This window comes from Dermacentor albipictus, chromosome 9, assembly GCF_038994185.2.
Source record: "Dermacentor albipictus isolate Rhodes 1998 colony chromosome 9, USDA_Dalb.pri_finalv2, whole genome shotgun sequence".
Lineage (NCBI taxonomy): Eukaryota > Metazoa > Arthropoda > Arachnida > Ixodida > Ixodidae > Dermacentor > Dermacentor albipictus.
In genome coordinates, this window is record NC_091829.1 from 36,572,590 (window position 1) to 36,593,447 (window position 20,858).

At 48.8% G+C, this 20,858-nt stretch overlaps 2 protein-coding genes across 2 annotated transcripts in view; one reads left to right on the plus strand and one right to left on the minus strand.

Annotated features, from left to right (window-relative positions):
- Window positions 1-20,858, minus strand: part of LOC135906479 (uncharacterized) — a 36,523-nt gene extending 15,665 nt beyond the window's left edge. Inside the window, exons 1-4 of the mRNA XM_065437879.2 lie at window positions 20,749-20,858; window positions 16,224-16,987; window positions 15,263-15,417; window positions 3,753-5,710 (exon numbers count right to left, since the gene is read on the minus strand). Coding sequence (XP_065293951.1) covers window positions 5,444-5,710; window positions 15,263-15,417; window positions 16,224-16,983 — 1,182 coding nt within the window. The 5' untranslated portion in view covers window positions 16,984-16,987; window positions 20,749-20,858 and the 3' untranslated portion in view covers window positions 3,753-5,443. The remainder of the gene's footprint in view (window positions 1-3,752; window positions 5,711-15,262; window positions 15,418-16,223; window positions 16,988-20,748) is intronic.
- LOC135906480 (ubiquitin-conjugating enzyme E2 Z-like) lies at window positions 9,001-10,171 on the plus strand. The gene has a single exon (XM_065437881.2). The coding sequence runs from the start codon at window positions 9,153-9,155 to the stop codon at window positions 9,990-9,992; it is 840 nt and encodes a 279-aa protein (XP_065293953.1). The 5' UTR covers window positions 9,001-9,152; the 3' UTR covers window positions 9,993-10,171.

Consider the following 20,858-nt stretch of genomic DNA (forward strand, 5'->3'; position numbering starts at 1 on the left):
TAACAAAATTCAATGTTACGAACATTTTTCTCAAACACCTCACCATCGGGCTAATATGAAGCGAGCGTGATTGCCGTTTGATACGAACGCCCGCTTTATGCGATACCCGACGGCGACGCGCGAGCACGCACTCCACCCTGGAGAGTCTGCTAAGAGTATGACATTTGCACTCTTCAGCAGATTCAGTTTCGATTTCCTGCATGAAATTGGTCAGAAATTATTAACGCTACTAAAATTAACAACGTCAACTTCTCGCATCTCCTAAATCAGTTGCGATTTGATCAGATGACGGGCTTCAAGTCTTGCATTAGGATCAATCTGCTGACTCTTTCAGCTCAAGATCTAAAATTTAAAAAAAATAATTAAATTCTAGTGCTTGGCGTGCAAGCACCACGATCTGACATGAAGCATGCCTTAGTGGCCACCTGCGGTTCTTTAACATGCACCCGATGCACGATACACAAACGTTTTTTTGTCATTCAGTCCCCAAGTGAATACGATTGAAAGATTAGTCTAATGTACATAATTATCTGCCTAATTACTTGGACGAGTAATTAAATGTGTGCGTCACTGCTGTAAAGCAAAACTTGAGGAAATTGTTTCGCCATCGCATCTTTCCTTCCTCTATTGAAGTAACTTTGGATCGCCTTTTCTGAAACGCCCTGTATATTGTTCCTTCGAACTTTAAAAACATCGTTGTTATACTTCCAACCTAACAAAAAATAATAAGAACAATTTACCCTGTGTTGCTTTCGCTGTTATCTCGACAGAAAACTCCGCGCTTACTCACGAAAATTTGAAAATTTTCAACCTTTACAAGTGCCGAGTTTCTGGCCCACCAATCGCTTCAACGGCACGTTACAATCCGACGCCGGACTTTGTGAGCGACGCCTTTGTTAGCTTACAAAGCGCCATGTTCAGCATGTTAGACTGCATGTTAGACGCCATGTTAGACTTTGTTAGCTTACAAAGCGCCATGTTCAGCAGGCAACCTGTCGGCAATGCGTGCAGTGAAAGGAGGAAATCAGATTTGTGCATGCCACCCTATATTTCCATGCTTGGTTTTGTTGTTCTAAGAACTAAAATAAGAGAAAACGTTCGACCTTCGATTCGACACTTTAAGCCTTCATTGTTGGAGCGATCGTATTCGATTCGGACAGTTCGCGGTTTGAACACATCCCCCAATCTTTGCAACAGCTTTTTCAGTTGGCAAATCCTAGCTTTCCGGCATCACAGGAATGGCACCACACAGGAATAGTCGTGCACGAACTTCGCCGGACCCTTGGAAACTCTGACGAAAGCCGTGTCAAAGGAATTCACGTGTCGGCTTCCACACAAAAACCTCACTCGTGTAAGAGAAATATAGGGTTATCATTTTTTAAACGTTTTATGAAATTTTTCTTAAAAATCTCCTGTGGCAGCTAGATAGCATAATTGGTGTCCTTGAGCTGCGTTATTCGAGCAGGCGGACTTCACCGGCACGGGAAATGGAAACTCATATTCAACTATTTACGCGAAAGTTTGCTAATTAACTTAATATTTAATTACTCTACAGCACGTATTGTAATTCACGAATTCTAGCCGGTGAGTTTGCGAGGCGTATCCACTTGCAATAATTTTCCAGAATGACCCCAATTTGGCCACAAGAAACTGGTCAGCGGAATGTTCTCCAGCGTAACGAGTTCGTGCGTAAATAAAATTGCAAGTTTTCTATATTGCTGGCAAAAAAAAAAATGAAGACCAACCGCTAACATACAATGAAGTGAAATTTCTATCTGCGCGTCAGCTAGCATCAATCGGCTCATGAGCAATTGTCAACAGGTAGCTTCGGTTTCTAACAACACTGCAGAAAAATGCGCCCCGGCAAACCAAAACGATGTTCACTGGAAACCGCGGAAGATGTTTCGCTTCGTCCTATAGATTCGTTAGCAAACAGCGCGAATAAAGGGACACAAAAAAAGAGACGCACGACAGAAGCGCTGACTTCCAACAAGTATGTTTATTGCGCGTGTGCAGAATATATAGGCAGAGAAGTAATAGTAAAAAAATAAATGGCATGAAAACACGAAAAGAATGACTTGAGATTGCATGTTGGCGGAGATCGGTTAAGTTTGCAGATAGCGATTTCCTTGTCTAATAACTTGATGAATGGTGAACTTAGGCTGTCGGGTTCATCGGACGATCCTACCGCTGTCAAGCAGATGTAGGACTCGTCGGACTACCTCGCCGCTGCCACCATTTGAAGGAGTCGGAGGTCGTAGATGAGGAACTCGGTTAACAGGATTTATTTACAGGATTAACATATTTTAAGACAAGATACATTGGCAGTCTAGCGCGACTCCCATATGGAGCCCGCAAGATTAACATTCAGCAAAACAGCATTCGAGCACACAGCTCACTACTACATTTTGGCATAACATCGAGCACTCAGCTCCTTACGACGAGCACGACACGAGCACAAGCACGCTCTAGCAGTCGGCAAACGCTGCTTATAAGCCTCCGCTTGACGTCATAGTTCGACGTCATCGTTCGGCGTGGACGGAGCACGAATGGTCGGGAATGTGCGTCCAATCATGGTAAACTTGCCGCCGCCCCGCGGTACAGCCCACACACACAAAGGCTAACACGTTCGAGCCTACACACACAAAGGCTAACGCGTTCGAGGGCTTTGTAGAACTCTCGGTACAGCATAGCCCGCGGTGTCGTCGACCGAGGCCCTCGCAGAACTTTGCGCCGTCCCGGGTGGCGCGGCGGCGCACCACATTCCAGAGCTGCCCGCGCGCCACGTGGCCGCCTGTCATCCGTAGTTCTCAGAAGGCGCCTCGTCTGGGGGGGTTGGAACACGCGCAGCGGGCTGAAAGCTGGCACGTTGCCACCCCCGTACGGCCATTCCCAACAAGGCACAAAGGACCACGTTGGGCGATCGCAAATGCTTAGATAATTTTCCGAGTGCGCTGGTCAGCGTGCTTTTGGATGACAGCGACTTTTCTAAAATAGGGGATGCATTTACACAGCTTGCAATGCAGAGCAAGATTGCTGCTGTAATTTTGTTTTATGTTGTTGGCGTGCTCCCGGAGGCGATCATTGAGGCAACGTCCCGTGTGTCCTACGTCAGGGCCTCCGCACTTCACGGGTATTTCGTTAACGACCCCTGTGACGCTCCAGCAGAACTTTTTGTTGGGCTAGTTGGTGCATGTTACTGAAGTACTAAAGCGCCAAACAGAAGACACAGGAAGAGACACGGACGAGCGCTGTGATGCAGCTGGTGAGGAGCTGCTGATGCTTCTTGTCGCAACCTTTCTTGTGGGGGTTGTCTTGGTTGGCCCTTCGATCTGCACAAGCTGTTCAGCTTGCCTGGGGCTGAAAAAAACAACCGAAACACCCGCCCTTCCCGCAGCCTTCTTCAATCTGTGGGGCACCTCGTGCACATGGGTAATGACAGCCGTCTTCGAATTGTTGATCTCGGTTTTGAGTGTCTTCTTTCTTCGGGGCATTTCCGCTAACATGTCTTCCGCTAGCTGTACCAGGAGCTAGCTGCCTGTTTGTTCTGCGCTTGCGCAATAAACGTACTAGTTGGAAGCCAGCGGCTGTGTCGTGTGTGTCTCTTTTCTGTGTCGCGTTGTTCGCGCTGTTTGCTAAAGAATGTGTTCGTACCAACAAGCCCGGCTAGCCACTATTATGAAGTCATATACATGTTTTGATAAGAATAGCGCTCATTCCCTTTATAACGAGTAGGTAAAAGGTGCGCTTACCTCTCGTTCGCTGAGAAGCGGAAAACTTTGCGCTGCTGTTGCTCCCCAAGTTGTTACATCACACAGCCGCGCTGCACGCCTTGTGCCCTTTCCTCGGTTTTTCGACATCGCCAGGAGATTCGCGCGCACAGAGAGGAAATCTTTAACCGCAGAGCACAGGAACAAAACTTGCACGTGCATTGAAAGCGGCAGGAGCAGACAAACAGAACGGCAGCCGAAGCGATAGCAGAGACAGAGCCGTCCGTTGGCGCAACAACGGAAACGACTAAATGCAAATATCGGTTGCGAAAATAGAAACTAGGCCAAAAGCACAATTTATTTCTGCATATACTCGATTCAGCGTATTTTGTTACCGTGTAGGTTGAAACGGTAGAGCCAAATATTCAAAACATTTTGACTTTTCTACTGGCTACCAGGAAAATGGCGACGCTTTATTGTCAATGCAGAGACCAGCCCAACTGTCCACCCACTACACTCTAAAAGCAGTTGCACCTTTTGGGGGGTATATCTGCCCCACAACGATAATCGTCATCTGTCTTGTCCGCATTTCCTTTCTTTAACGCGGCGAGCCCGGTACTTTCCAGTAACGAACGGCACGCGCGTTACCAGCACGATATAGCATTGCCGACAGGAAAGTAACGAGCGCAGCGTTTTCAAGAAAGGAAATGCGGGCAAGACAGATGACGATTATTGCTGTGTCGCAAATATACACTCCAAAAGGTGTAAACGTTTCTTAGAGTCTGATGGTGGTACACATCCCTGGCGCGCCCGAGCAGTTTTACAGACGACACGAAGCGACGGCTCTCAACGTTACTATAGACTAGGTCTAGACTACTAGACTACACTAGTAACTTTCACGCCTCTAGGCGCCAGTGCACCACCGCTGGTTTGCTTCCTTCGATGGGTGGCCGCCATGTTTGAACCGGCGCTTTGCGGAGCGATGCCATGCGCTCACGTGCTCACCCTAAGAGTTGACGAGCCTTCACTTTACGTTCTGTAACTTTAACTTCCGTATGCCAGAACGTTCTTGCAACCAACGTTCTGCCTAGACTCAAGAAAGTAGAGATAGCAGCGCCATCCCTCGATGGCAATGGTTACTGCGCTATATGATCATACACGGCAATTCTCAAGATGCGTAGTTCCCTCATCGGTCTAGGGGTGGCGCATTGCTCCACTCGGTGGGGCGGAGGACGAGCTTTCGAGTCGAGGATCGTTTGAGCAATGCCTCCTTTACTAGATGCCCCCCGCGTAACTCGCTTTCCCATTGTAACGGCGGTTCCCTTAGTTGAAGTTAGTCCAGCATAAAGTCCGTGCGGCGGCGCTCGTTGCCTTTTAAACTTCCGGCGGATGTGGCAGCGGCGGCTGAATGCATACGCCGGCGCGTTATATGCGCGGGCGTCTGTTGGCGAGCGTTATCGCGGGCCTCCGAGACGGTGATAGATGCCGTGTTAATCTCAGAGGCCGCAGCACGTGGCTGCAAGTTGCAGGCGTTCGCCATGAGAGGCGCTCGTTGCCTTTCGCGGAGGAGAGAAAAGGGAGAGGACCCGGAACCGAGCTACCGGACAACGCGGCAGGCATCTAGTAAAGGAGACATTGGTTTGAGAATACGGGGTTACGTAAGTCGACGAGTCCACCGAGTGCCATTGTAGATGGAAAATCCGCGCGCAAACATCACCATCGTCATGAGGCAGTCATAAGCGAGGAATTGCGGAGGCCGTCTGCGGTGAAGCAGACGACGACATGGAGGCATCGTACGCAGGCGGCTGGTCTGCTCCCTGCGAAGGAACAGGGCTGTTCGGCTGCCTTGTTCCGATGCAGTGAACTGAAGCGGTTGTCGAGTCGATGACGCTGCCGTAAGGGGGCGGTGGGTCGATCAGTACACTGTGCATTCCTCCGAACGACCCGCCTTTCGGTGCAGTGTACGCAGGGGGCGGCGTCCGTGTTGCCAGCGGATTATCCTGCGAATTGAAAGCCTTTCTATATTCAGCAATTCCATGACGCAGAAAGAACTTCAAAAGAAACGTAGCACCTCGCGAACAGCGTTAAAGCGAACGATCGTAAGTGTGACTCGACTTCAAAGTCTGTTTCCTTCATGTGGAAGAGGAACAGGAAAAGAAGGAAGGAAAGGTAGGGAGGTCAACCAGACGCATGTCCGGTTTGCTACCCTACATGAGGGAGTGGCTTAAGGGATGTAAAGAAAGACAGGAGAGGGGGGAAGAAAGTACTCAGTGTGAACACGTGTGGTTGTCCATCACTTCGCACCTATAATCGGTCACTGAGTTATCAATATAACAAATGTACTACAGAGAGCTCATTCGTAGCCAAATGGTTTTTGCGCTAGAAGACGCGGACAAAAAGGGGTTACGGGATGTACGGTGTTGCCCGCACTTTGTAGCACGAAAACCGAGGCTGAACTGCGCTTCCCTTCTGTTGGTGCCCATTCTGTCACCCTAATGGTCCAACGGTTATCTAATCTGCCCATTACATGCTGCCCAGAGCCATTTTTTTCCCTTAATGTCAATTAGAATATAGTCTATACCCATTTGCTCTCTGATCCAAACCACTCTCTTTCTGTTTCTTAAAGTTATGCCTAGCATTCTTCGTTCCATTGCTCTTTGCGCGGTCCTTAACTTGTTCTCAAGCTTCTGTGTCAGTCTCCAGGTCTCTGCCGCATATGTCAGCACCGGTAAAATGCACTGATTGTATACCTTCCTTTTCAATGATAACGGTAAGCTTCCAGTCACGAGCTCACGATGTCTCCCGTATGCCGATCCAACCCATTTTTATTCTTCTGCGAATTTTCTTCTCATGGCCAGGGTTCCCTGTGATTAGTTGACCTGGATAAACGTACTCCTTCACAGACTTTAGAGGCTGACTTGCGATTCTGAACTCTTGTTCCCTTGCCCGGTTATTCATCTTTATCTTTGTCTTCTGTATATTAATCTTCAAGCCCACTCTTACACTCTCCCTGTTAAGGTCCTCAATAATTTGTTGCAACTCGTCTGCAATGTTGCTGAATAGAACAATGTCATCGGCAAACCGAAGGTTGCTGAGGTATTCGCCGTCGATCCTTGCTCCTAAACCTTCCCAGTTTAATAGCTTGAATACTTCTTCCAAGCACGCAGTGAATGACATTGCAGAGGTTGTGTCTCCTTGTCTGACCCCTTTCTTTATAGGTGGTTTATAGGGGATGGATTTACCTAAAGAAATGCATCATGGAATTGTTGAAAGCAAAGTGTTGTAGTCTTATTTTGAATACTCATCATCAATGCTTGCATTCGCTATCGATACATAAGATGTAGAAATGCTGCCACCATCAACAACTAGGCAAGATAAAACAGGTTATATGTTTGGTCTACTTTTAAATGAAGTTCTTGGCAAAAACAAAAAAAAGATATAGAAAGGTAAGTAGGTGGTCGACTAATTTTCATGAAAGAACACCTCCCACAATTACTTATGTGTTGTAGTATTTGACACGCAAGTCCAAAAGGCTGCTCGAATTTTCTGAAAGCATTATTGGCAGAGCTATAATGTTTTCACAGCAATGCGCGTGGAGAACGTCCAGAAACTCTTCAGCACATTTAGCATGAACGAGCAAGGTAATGCTAAAGTCTCCTTGCACTGTTACTCGTGGATGGGTGCTGTCTGCGAAATCAAGTAGTCGTTCAAGAAAATGTACGTTGGCATGGAACCCACTGGGAGGGCGATAAACCACAGAAAGGAGTACATTAGAAGATGAAATGGTTAGGGATACAACATATCGTTTGGTAGCCATGAAGTCATTAGTACGGATAACTTTAGTCCTGGGTTGATATAACCCAACGCCGCCGCCCCTTTTGTTATCAAGGTGCAATCTGAGAGACGCGTCACTTCAGCTTCCGAACTGTACCATGTTTTGGGAAAGCAATGGCGACAAATTTATGACCCAGGCTGTAAAAAATATATCTGGGACACTGTCATGTTTTAATCAGATACTTCCAGCATTAAGATACTTCCATTACAAGACGACGGTTCTGCGCGCGTAAATAGTCGAAATTCCTGAGGCATGACGTAAACGTTATTAGCCATCATGAGCGCGAGATTCTAAAAGTGGGAGAGTTGGTTCTGGACCATTTGAGCGTTAAAGCTTAAAAAGTAAAATTTTTGTGTGTGTGAAAAAAATCAATCAGAAGAAAACCGTGCATGAAAATAAATAAATAAAAGATAGTGGAGAGGGGGAGGAACAGTCTACCACGGTAATCGATTGGTTTAAATTACGTAATTTTAGATTGCCAAGCAAACATTTCTGTGAAAGATAGGATCACAGGCGCAGATAAATTACGTCAATATGACCGAAAAAGGCCTGGAAGACAACAATAAATGGTCTATTGGCTCCGGTTCAGCACACAATGAGCATAATGGTGAGGGGACCAGACCAGACGTGTATAGATAGAAGTTGAACGTACCTATACGGCAGCACAACTTCTTGGTGGACACCTCAATTTCTCTTGTTTGGCAAAAATTTCTGTGCCAAGTGTATAGAAGATGTCAGTAATCCACAGAGCTCGTAATTGCGGAGCCTTATACAGGCTGCGTAATGACACTCCTGCGAAATCTAGCAGCAGTGACAAGAGCAGTCAAAAGGTATAAGGGAAAATCGGGCCACTCATCGTTGTCTTGGCTAGAGAATCTTCAATTTCATTTATAATTAGTCCTTTATGGTTAGGCACGCAAACTAATATCACGTTTCTCAAGTACCCAGGTACCAATGAATGAAACGTCCTCATTACGCGAGAATCACGAGAAGCAGCAAGGGATGAGCACAATGATAATGAATCAGTGATTATCACGGCTGACGTAATTGATGGTCCTAATTTGCGTAATCCCAGCACCAGTGGCATAAATTAGGCTAAAAGGATCCGTATAGCATACGGCATCCGAAGAGAAGATGTTGATGATGATGATGATGATGATGATGATGATGATGATTTCCTTGATGAGTTTGGCGCTTACCCACTCGCGGGGATTCCAATCAAGAATCTTTCTTGGTGTTCTTCGTCTTCTTTCAATTTCCGTGCGCGTGCGGCTCTGACAGACTGGCCATTTGTTTTCACATTTCGGTAATGCTCACGACTCACACGTAAACAATCGAGGTTGCTTCCGAGGCTTCTTAATTTGTGGCTTGACAGAAAAAACCTTCCTTGATCCTGCGACATTCTTTGAGGTCTTTCGACACGAGGTTCGCGCTGGGCATAGGCACGTGACCGCTGACGTCGTAGACGAAGTGAAGCAGCTCGCACACTGCGCTTCGCCGTCGGACGTCCGAAGGGCCGGGATCCGGTTTCGCTCCCCCCCCCCGCCCCCAAAACCTCGCCGATCTGCTTCGCCCGCGCCCTTAAAGAAATCTTTCCATACGCCACAATGATTACTAGCAACTGGGACCCGCTGGAATACCAGCACGAGGTGCCGACCCCGCAGTGCTTGGTCAGGGTCAAGAAGGACATCGCCGAGTTCAACGCACAGCCGCCGGCGAGGCTCTTCATATCACCCGACGAAGACGACATCACCAAGGTCCACGTCCTCATGCTGGGAGCGCCGGGCTCGCCGTACGAAGGCGGGTTCTTCCAGTTCTTGCTCAAGTTCCCTCAAGATTACCCGCTGCGCCCGCCCCGCGTACGCTTCCTGAACACGGACGGCGGGAGACTGCGATTCCACATACACCTCTACATCAACGGCAAGGTATGCGTGTCCACCCTGGGCACGGGAGGCGGCCTGTGCAACTGGAGCCCTGCCCAGTCACTCTCGAGCACGCTCGTCTCGATCCAGTCTCTGCTGAGCGACAACCCGTACTACGACGCGTTCAGTCAGGAAAAGGCGCCGGGTGACGCGGAGGCCTACAACGTCTACATCCAGCACGAGACGCTCCGGGTGGCCGTGTGCGACCAAGTGGACGCGGCCCTCAGGGAGGACGCCCAGTGCCCGCCGGCCTTGAGGAAGGTCATCCTCGAGTCGTTCCTCGAGTCGTACAACAAGTACGAGGAGACGGTGAACGCGCGACTCCATCAGACCGGCACGACGCTTAGGGACCCGCTGATGAACGCGACCAAGACAGCGCAGTACGAGACGCTGCTGACACGATTGCAGAGCCTCAAGGACGAAAGCCAGAAGAAGAAGGAGGCAGAAGCTGCTGCTGCAGCGGCTGCGGAGGCGGCAGCGGCTGCGGCAGCGGTTGTGGCTACTGATGTGAACGAAAACCTGTAATGGTCCGGGCCGCAACACGTCCGACCAGCTCAAGAAACCTCGAGGAGGGGGGCACCACGTGGATCGGCGCAAAATTTTCGTAACGAAGACCAAGACCTGCGGCGAAGGGAAACGTGTACGCCTGCGGGAAAAGAAACATGTTTAAAATAAACAAGAAATGGGGAGCGTTACTGACACAACCTGCTTGTTTGTTTATTCCCTGTGTATTACACCCGATAATGGCCTGTGCCTGCTAGGCGCTTTCCAGAACACTGCGTCCTTGCGTGAACGGCGTGGTATCCCCTAACTTCGGCGTGGGTGATGTTGTTAGAGTTGGTCTTACTCACAACTAGACTGCTTCATCGTTGTTCCATCGCATGAATGTTGGTTTCATTTGCCTGAGGTAAGCTCCCTCATAAATGCAGAAATGCGCGTGTGATAGCACTTTTTGTTTCGGGATGCAGGCGCAGCCTATCGAACCACCGCCGTTATGGGTGCGATCTGAACATGTTGCCCACTCGGCTACCGGTACGGCACAGCACGTGTGGTAAATTTGGTGACAAAACTTACGTGGCTCTGTCCGATCGCGGCAAGTCGTTATAGCGTGAAAAGAAATGTGATGACGAATTACACACATGTAAATCTCGAAACGCTTCGCAAGCGCCACAGCGCTGTCGCGAAGCTCCTCTGGTTGGCATTGCGCGACGCCTGGATGAATTACAACACACGTGATCATCAAAACGCAGTGAATTTTGATGCCGCCGTAACGTTTGCAGCATCACTATGGACTCATTTTAGCACTTCGATTGCATTCAGTCATTATCTGGCAGAGTCATATCTGAATGAAGGAATTACTCATGAAACATGGCAGTTTCTTGAAGGTGACTGAATGGAATAGACGTAGGGTTTAATGGTCACATCTATATTTTCATGTTTATATGATTCTTTAATGGTGTAATCAAAGTTACGAAGAGCGCAGCATATATACGGTGTCCTTTCTTCGGAAATCTCGGGTACCTTAAGAAATAATTGCCTTCGGCAGTTCTGCTCTTTTAGTTGACTAACTCGAAGAGGCAGACATTACTTCAACGAGAAATTAGAATTCATGATTCATTAGTAGTCAATATTTAACTAAGTAACTTTATAAGTATTCCATATTGGACACATACTGCGATTCACGAATTGCGGCAGGTGAGCTCGCAAAGCACTTGGAAAGAATTCTGAGGCTGGCATCCGTTTCGACAATCGGACTCCCAAATTGTGCGACTCGGTGCATTGGTGACGATGCATTGTCATCACCATCATCATCGTAAGGTTAGCATTTTGTGCGACGACAGCGACCAGACCACGGCGCGATTACAATGATGATGACGCATGATGACGCCAACAAAGTCGACGACCGCTACAACGAGGTCCTGACGACTATACGATCGCTACAATCTTATAGTTTGATGAAAAAGCGGCACTTTTAACCTTAATTTCTGGGAAGAGCCGCTCGAGCTCCCGTTCTTTGGTTACGTTTCGCATTACTCTGGGTGCAACATCGATGATACATCCATCGAATCCTGTAGAATTCATGTAGAATGTGGATGTAGCAACGACATTACTCAAATTTGCAGGAACAATGTACAGAGCTCAACGATTGAAACGCGATATTCTGAACGCGTGGCGGCCGGCGCTTTTTACAGCGGATGTAAGCACTCAATCATTCCCCCCCTCCCCCCTCCTCCCGTAAGCAAGCAAAAAATCCGATGGCTCATAGCCCCGTAAGTTTCTTGGCTACTCACTTTGCGTGGCTTAGTTGCGATGACACCACCCCCGTGGTCGTTGTCCGTGATTTCAATGTGCATGTGTTGGGACCGAAAAGGGAGTAGTTTACACATTTCGTGTGGCACACATATCGCTTGCTATGCCACACCGATCCGGCCCAACTGACCACACAGCGGCGTACGTGCATCGATGTGACATTATCAAGGAATGTGTCAGCAGCCGCGAGTATGCCGATCAGTCTATATCATAACGACCACAAAGTCACTGTGACCGTCGTTACTAAGTGACGATGAATTAGGTAACAATATCTTTACCACAAGTTCTATTACCACGATGTTTACAGCTCCGCTGACCATCCACCTTCTCAGGGCGGAATGGCCTTGATTTTTTTGCACCACCACTAAAACGCTGGCAGATCGCCGAGAGAGAGAGAGAGAGAAAATTTATTTGTAATGAGATGGGGTGCCTTCCTCGTAGGGTGGAGCCCTTAGTTCGGGGCCCCATTGGCTCACGCCACTCCGCGTGCCCACCGGATGAGCCGTCGCTGCCCTTGCGGATCTAAGCTGGTCAGCGCAGTCCCCCAGGAGGAAGGTGAAGGTGAAGGAAAGGGGAGTAACCCGGAGGGTGTGGGCACTCCCAGCTGCAATTATATACTGTGGACTTGCATACTGTGGACTCCACAGTAGGGACAGTATCAGGTATATTGTGTGGGGTGGAAGAGGTGAAGATAAAAGAGGCAGGGAAATGAATTAGTTTGAAGCTGTCGCAACGCGACGGCATCTTCTCGGTTAAAGGAATTATGTGGTGGGGGGAAGTGTCTTCTGCTACCTCTGTAATGTTATAGAGCTTCAGTGCAGTTCAGTGGTTCTGTCGGTGTGTCGTCTGGGTTGCACAGCTCTTCCAATGGCGCCCGGTTAGCGAGCTCTTGGGCTACCACATTAACGCGTTCATTACCATGGAGAGAGGCGTGTCCAGGTGTCCAGACGACACGCACCCTGTATAATGCTGTTGGGTGTAATGATGTAAGGATGCGGTGTGTGCAGGGGGTCACCCTCCCTTGTGCCAAAGTCCTGAAAGCGGTCTGTGAATCAGTGACCACTGTGGATGGGTCCATCCGGTGCCGGTATGGTTGTATTATGCAAAATAGAAGTGAGGCGTGCAGACAGAACACAAGAGCAGAGAGGTGGACAACATGAACGGCGTTCGTGTTGTCCACCTCTCTACTCTTGTGTCCTGTCTGCACGCCTCACTTCTATTTTGCATAATGAATCCTTACCAACTAGCTCAGCTTTCTGTCGTTCTAAACGGTATGTTTCAATCATGTACGATGACTAGGGCGACAGCAGCCTCTTCCGCCGTGCCACTGTCCACAGTGTTGAGCGTGGCCAAACCCCTCTGAATGCCTGTACTATCTAAATTAAATTAAATTATGGGGTTTTACGCGCCAAAACCACTTTCTGATTATGAGGCACGCCGTAGTGGAGGCCTCCGGAAATTTCGACCACCTGGGGTTCTTTAACGTGCACCTAAACCTAAGCACACGAATGTTTTCGCATTTTGCCCCCATCGAAATGCGGCTGCAGTGACCGGGATGTACTGTCTAGTGCGACTAGACATAGGGAACATCTCTGTGGGTTGCGAGCCACGTCGGTGTGTAGGACCGGTGTGTTCGATGCTGAGGGGCTTAATGCAGTCAGAATGCACCGCAAAAGCTCTCGCCTTCATGTGGTACAAAAATACATCAGCTCGGTGTCCCCATAGCGCAGCGGGGACGAAGAAAATTCACCGACAATTACGATACTCCCTAATGCGAAATTTGAGCGTAGCTCTGTACGTGTTTTTATTATGCGATATATTAGCTGGCGCGACTGCTTCGCTAATCGCGACCCGTGAGCGCGATTCACTGCAGTCGGCGCAGACACACTTTCACTCATGCAGCGCTTTGTTTCCAAACAGACGACGCGCGCTACTCTGGCGCCATCTCGTAACCATCTAGTAGCTGTAGTCACCACAAAGCCCGTCGTGCGCGGCACGGCGCTTTTTTTCTCAGGCTTTCGCCATACCCTCCTCCTCCATTTTCCTCCTCGCGCTCTCTTCGTATCGCCGTCTTTCATACGCGCTCCCCGTTCACTCTTCAATCCTTTCAACGAGGTACGACGCCTACGCTTGCCGCAAGAGCGGGGCGTCGGCGTCGACAATTTTTTCTAGAATTTCCGGCAGCCACGCGCTCCGAGTGTTGTGTTTCAATCGCTGAGCGCTCCACACTCGTGTTAGACAACGCAATCTTCCGGATCTACCCACATTTTTAGACTGCGCCATCTTCGGAATTGGCCCACAAAAAACTGCTAGATGTATATAGTCGCCAGACAGATACCATAGCTGCAGCGCCAGACGTCTTATTGCAGATGATGTGACAGTTAAAGTTACAGAGTAGTGATTTACCACAGTTACAGATTGGTGATTCCTGCAAGTTTTATTCCGACTAATTAAAATAGTTGGCCTGGCATTACATTATCCCTGTAGCACTGGGGGGGGGGGGGAGGATTGTCATTATTTATGTTACATTACCATTTTTCGCGCAATAGCAACGGTTATCCACAAAAATGTAAATGGGTGAATGTAGAAGCAGCACCATTATGGCTTAGTCACACACAAAATACTATTGCAGTAACCACGAATTCGGAACACACTTGCGAGAAGTAGCCTGGCGAATTTCAGCGCATCACGTGAGAGTTGTCCGGTGGCCAAAGAGCATTTCGTCGCGCGCCACCAGAGATTCGATCTGAACGCGCCCATTCTGCGGCGACAATCGGGCGGCTGCTCGCGCGTTGTATCGGGGTGAACGCGTTGTTACAGTGTAGCCACGCTGCCTATACAACTACAAATTCGGTATCGCTGCAGTGGAATAACCCCAATAACGGCGTTTTCGATTACGAAAGCACAATTCTGGCCAATCACGCAAGAGCAAGCGCTTTCCGAACCTTCAAGGGGAGTACGGTAGCGCGATTCAAAGACGGGACAAAATACACAAAGGGACACACATAGTGTCTTCTTTTGTCCCGTCTTTGAATCGCGCTACCATACTCCCCTTGAAGATGCATTACCAACAAGCCCACATTGCAACCCTCGTGAACTTTCCGAACTATTATAACATTGCTCCCTTGTGTACCAAAAAAAAAAAATCTGCGTCGATTTAGCGGTAAAGGCGAGGAAAATGCGTTAGCATTACTTCGCAACTCTTTGTAGTGCAGGATTCACGAGTTAAGCCGCGTTCACCGCAATGCAATATCTTGTTCAGGAAGTCACTCGATACACATGCTGAATGAAGTGCAACTGACGGAGGTACGGAACAGACCCAACGTCTGTTGCACTAATATATATATATGTCACGCGACTCGCTTTCTACACTTCACACAAAGACACTTGTTTCCACTTCGACGCTCCTAATGTTAACGCGTTATTAGGCGAACAAGAGCACCCAGTATGCAATATCGTTCTGAGAAAAGTGTACATTGCCATACCTCTTTCTTGGCGCCCCGGCAACTGCGGCAAAAGCACCACACTAAGGCGAACAGGGAGGCCACGACGAGCAGGCTGGTCGCGAAGAAAACGGTTCCCAAGACAGCTCTGCCCAGTGCCGACGCTTGGACATGCAACGAGCGCACGGCCACGAACTCTGCGATGCACCAAAAAGCGCGTCGCGCAACGCAGCGTTATTGCTCACGCACGCTTCGCAGAAACCGTTAAGCGAGCACTGGCACGACGCTTCCGACTTTCCCATTCATTGACTCAAGTGAGGGTGGTGGACTTCGCGCGAAAGCGCTGCCATGTGCGCCCAAACTGCCACGATTAACTGAAGACGCAATCAGCAACCGCTTTCGGGCGGTCCACAAAACTCCGCGTATACGCTCTGTGTGGTCAAAGGATGTACTCTTGTACAGGCTATCTCACTGTACCGCGCAAGAACTAGCCATAGTAAATTATTTATGCTCTCTCTGAGAGCGCCATAAATACTCTCACCGTTGCCCGTGCGCCTCGGATTCATCGCTACGGACGGCGGCTAAAAATGAGCTCAAATGGCGACTCTCAAGCCCTTGCTCCTGCAGTGCCGTGCTTTCAAGGCATCGCTAGATGAATTCCCGAGCTGCTACCAACGCGCGCGGGCGCCCATTTGTCGCTGTCTCCCTTCCAGACATTGAACTCTGTTGTCTCAATCAATTAACTTGATTTGAATTTAGCAATGTTCAACGGCCCACAAGGCACTGCTCGGCTTTCAAGAACGCTACGTAGAAATGGTTCCAAATTAGTTTCCACGCTTTCTACTCCTCTGAGGTGAAATGAACAGTAAGTGAAAATAGTACGCGCCTAGGACTAAACTGGTATTTTCCTTCCTCCAAACAAAGCGCCACAGCCGCTGATTTACCACACGCTTACGCTTCTGCGACTTCACAGTTAATCAATTTCATAGCTTCATAAACTCACTTTTGGATATGTGGCGTAAGGAAATCCACCTAGCACACGGAAGCGCTCCATCGCTCTCGTTGCGCACTCGAGGCCTGAGTAATGGCGCAGCCGGTGACGTCATCGCGTGAGTGGCTAGTGACCCGCCGCCCTGGCGGTGATCACTGGTAGGGGCCTCGCTGTACTTCCGGTTTCCGCGCTCGCTTCCGGCGGGCCAGTCTTTTGTGTTCGCTCGAGACCAGAACGATGGCGCAACTAGTGACGTCATCGCGTGGGTGGCGATGGACGCGCCGCCCTGGCGGTGATCACTGGTAGGGGCCTCGCTGTACTTCCGGTTTCCGCGCTCGCTTCCGGCGGGCCAGTCTTTTGTGTTCGCTCGAGACCAGAACGATGGCGCAACCAGTGACGTCATCGCGTGGGTGGCGATGGACGCGCCGCCCTGGCGGTGATCACTGGTAGGGGCCTCGCTGTACTTCCGGTTTCCGCGCTCGCTTCCGTCGGGCGCGTCTTTTGTGTTCGCTCGAGACCTGAACGATGGCGCAACCAGTGACGTCATCGCGTGAGTGGCGATGGACGCGCCGCCCTGGCGGTGACGATTGTAAGCGTTAGTGGCATTCGTCACGGCGTACTCGACGTTCTCGTAATGGAGAACGTTCGTTCTCGTAATGGAGAACGGAGAGACCACCGTGCCTGTGGCTCCAGCCGTGAACAACCCTGAGGCAGCTGCTAACGTCAGGCAAGTGATTTGGGTGACGAGGCTCCATTGGCCGCGACGGTGCATCCTCCTGTGTGGGAGATGCGTGCCGGTCACTTTCTAACAGACAAAGCGTTTGACTTATTTTTTGAAATCAACCAATCGATCAATCCTAGTTTGCCAACTACGCAACAAGCAGACACATAAAGGTCGGACCCCACAGCCAAGAGGTTGGACTACACACCTGTACGGTACCTTCCATGCGCACGAATTAAAGAAGCGAAATATTCATAAGATGTAAGGTAACGCATGATCGCGCAGTTACATGATTACAGATGCGTAACTGTATATAATAGATAAATTATGCAATACATAGAATACATTATCAGGAACATAAAACACACTCCAAAAGTACAGAATCGTCGAACGTGAACCCTGCTGATTTATTCTCGCGTATACGATTGGTTGATTTACTGATTGGTTTAATGTGGCGCATTAATTGCGGCGGCTTCTGAATTTGTGTTTATTATACCCTTATGATTAGTTTTTTTCATCTTCGCGCAACACTACTGTAATAAATGTCATTGTTGTACTTTACGCTTCGCGAACTGTCATCTCGTTCTTCATTTCTTCAACTTTCAAGTTTCAATCTCTTCCTTCTTAAAGTGCAGGTAAGCGCTACATATATATATATATATATATATATATATATATATATATATATATATATATATATATATATATATATACATACATATATATATATATATATATATATATATATATATATATATATAATATGTGTGTGTGCGCGCGCGTGTGCGTGTGCGTGTGTGTGCGTGTGCGTGTGCGTGTGCGTGTGCGTGTGCGTGTGCGTGTGTGTGTGTGTGTGTGTGTGTGTGTGTGTGTGTGTGTGTGTGTGTGTGTGTGTGTGTTTTCAAGCAGAATAAAAAGAATAGCAAAGCTCAGCTCAGCTCATAAGAAACTTCAGCTCACTGCTTAATTGCAGCGGACATAGGAAAACATACATACATCCCTGGGCTTTAGAGCTTGAGTAATAGCAAATTGATATATCATTGCCCAAGGTTGCACAGACTTGCACAGTGTTGCACGAGGTCTGTGCTTGCACTTCTAGATGAATGTATTTTGCAAAACAAAACACAAATTAGTGTTCTGCTAAATCTGCAGCACAGATATTTGAGCTATGAACATGTCTAGCCTCAGCAGTTGCCCTCATCACAAGTTACCGTTGCTAACGTAAACTTTCGAGTTTTGTATAGGAATAAAGGATACAGAACACAAATGAACCACGTTGTTCACTGAATGTCCGCCCCTTAGCCTAGCAACTGGAGTACACAAAGCCGAACGATAAGTAGAGAGATTTCATCTTTTTTTCATTCCAAATCGCAACATTATGTCCCAAAGTGAAAGACCCTTCAACGCGCTCCTAAAGCGCTGTTCTTTTTTTTCTGAGTGATTTGTATCCTTTTTCGAGACGCATTGATTGGCGAAACCAGCGGAACTGGACGTATAGTCCAGATCTGGCAAAAGATGTGCCATGCTTCCAGGAATTACCCTTATTTTTTAGCTCATTTACACAAATTGCCGAGTCATTCCTTCAGATAAACGGACCGCGCCGTTCTTTTTGCTTTCAGTTGGTTTACCGAAAAGCTGCCGAAAGCCGGTCTGGAAAACAACAGTTTCACGAAATGTTGCAAACACAGTCGGCCAGCTAGCCATGCTAGATGTCGTTAGCATTTGGCAATGAAGCGGAAGCGAGAGCTCTCCTCAGCCGACCAGAAGCTCGTTGATGGTGATGGACGCGTCGCGTGTCAGTCAGCGTCAGATTGCCGTATCCTCAGTCTCAAGCAAGATTTGGGGGCGAAAGCTCAAGCGCAGTATCACGTGTAATCTCTCACGCACAGTCTCCCGGGTAGGCTCACTTGTGTTCCCACGGGTATCCTCACGTGCATTCTCTTGTGACGTCAAAAGTACAGTCGCATGTACAGTCTCAAGTGCAGCCTCAAGTGCAGTTTCATGTGCAGTTTCATGTGCAGTTTCATGTGCAGTTTCATGTGCAGTTCATGTGCAGTTTGAAGTGAATTTTCGAGTGAAGCTTCAAGTGCACTTTCACGTGTATTCTCATGCGTAGCCTCGTTTTAAGTCTCAAATGCAATCGCAAGCGTAGCCTCATGTGCAGTATCAAGTTCAGCCTTGAGCACTAGAGCATGACTCATAGCCTCCGTTGCAGCGCCAGAATACTGCGAAACGGGGCGCCGCCCTTGTGGCATCAGTGCAGCGAGTAGTTTTGAAATCTAGCTCATACGAGTATTATCACATGGGATGCCTCTCGAAGGGATGTGCAATACGACTATACTGAAGTACTTGAGAGCAGTCAGTTACCTTTGATGAAGTCGGCGAGAAGCGCACCGATGGCAACGCCTCGTTTCTGGAACTCGCGTCTTGCCGCAGGTCAACGCGGTTCGACTTTTTCCCAGACTCGCATGCGAGCGCACACTATCGCGACCCGGCGTGCCGCGTGTTTGCCGAGAGTAAAGAACGCCGCTCTCTATCTGTATGTCACGATAGCGGGAAAAGGACCGCGCCGGCGGTCGGGACGGTATCGCTCGCCTGGTGATGATCCCTTTCGTGGCCCCTTAAAAGCGCCAGAACGTGAACGCGCGCGTCTTAAAGGGGCCCTTGAGCTTCGGGACGGGGATCTTGGGCGACTCGGAGCTGCCTCGGCGTTCCAACACAAGAGGCGAAGAGTTCCGCGTTCCCAGTATAATGGTTTTAATCAGGCCTTCGTGTAGCAGCACACGTAGTCCTACCGGACTAGCATCGCTCTTTCTTAATCCAATTAGTCTTATCTTCAATTAAGTAAGCGCTTTTCGTAATTTTCTGCGTGCGTGCACACACGAACGCACGCGCATCCTTTGTTACGAATAATTTGCGCTTAAGGACATGAATCCTTCAATCGCAGCGGTCCTTCAGATTCCTTCAATCAGCGGCTTTGAGTGTTCATGCAGCCTGTTTACGCGCGCATGTGTGCGGGTTTGTGAGGCGTTCAAGTACACGTGGGAAAGTTAAAGCTGCATACAAATGAATATCCGAAATAAAGTACATGTGACTTGCCCTGACGTCATCATAGCCGCCATGTTCGAGGACCAGCACGCTGAGAAGCCGTGTCTGTTGGCGTCCCGCGCGATGGTTCTGCCGCGCTTCTGACTCCAGCAGCGCGTTCCGATCGCGTTTGTGTGACATTCGGAGCAAATTACCCGTTCCCATGACCCGTGGCAGTGAGTATGAGACACTAGTACCATGACCCGTGGCAATGACTATGACACACTAGCCGCCATGTTGGAGGACCAGCACGGTGAGAAGCTGCGTCCGTGACGTCACGAGCAACCTATGCATAGGCGGTGACAACTTACCTCAGAGTGCAGTGGGAAACACACCAAGCTGTACAACTCGATGGGAACTTGTAGAAATGCACCGGCCAATCAACGTTCGCTTGTTTACGTTGCTTCTCAGCGGAGGCGAACTTATTTCAATATCCGTATCCTCAGGAACTATGTTTCTAAACGCGGAGTCGGAGATCGCAAGCGCAGTGCAGTTTTCTCGACGGACATGTCGTACTGAATAGTTAAGTTCGTCTCCGATTATAGTTGAAACTTCGCGATTCGTGTTATCGCTCGCATTCCGCATAGGTTGTTCCCCGCTTCATCTGTCATTCGTCCTCAGATTCAGTGTTGTTCCCAACGTGTTTTCAGTGTTGCTTTGTATCGCATGTTTGCTAACGCAAACAAGAAATAAAATCTACGCTCCGACCATCAGCGTCTCGCTACTCACTGTTTCTGCGACACAAGTCCAAAACCTGTTCCTCGTACAGATATATTGACACGTGGTTTCCCGTCCTTACGCAACTGCAAGCAACAGGGTCCCGAGTATGCATAACCTAC

What these genes read in the sequence shown, in the direction of transcription:
- LOC135906480 (XM_065437881.2), top strand. Translation starts at nt 9,153, where the DNA reads ATGATTACTAGCAACTGGGACCCGCTGGAATACCAGCACGAGGTGCCG.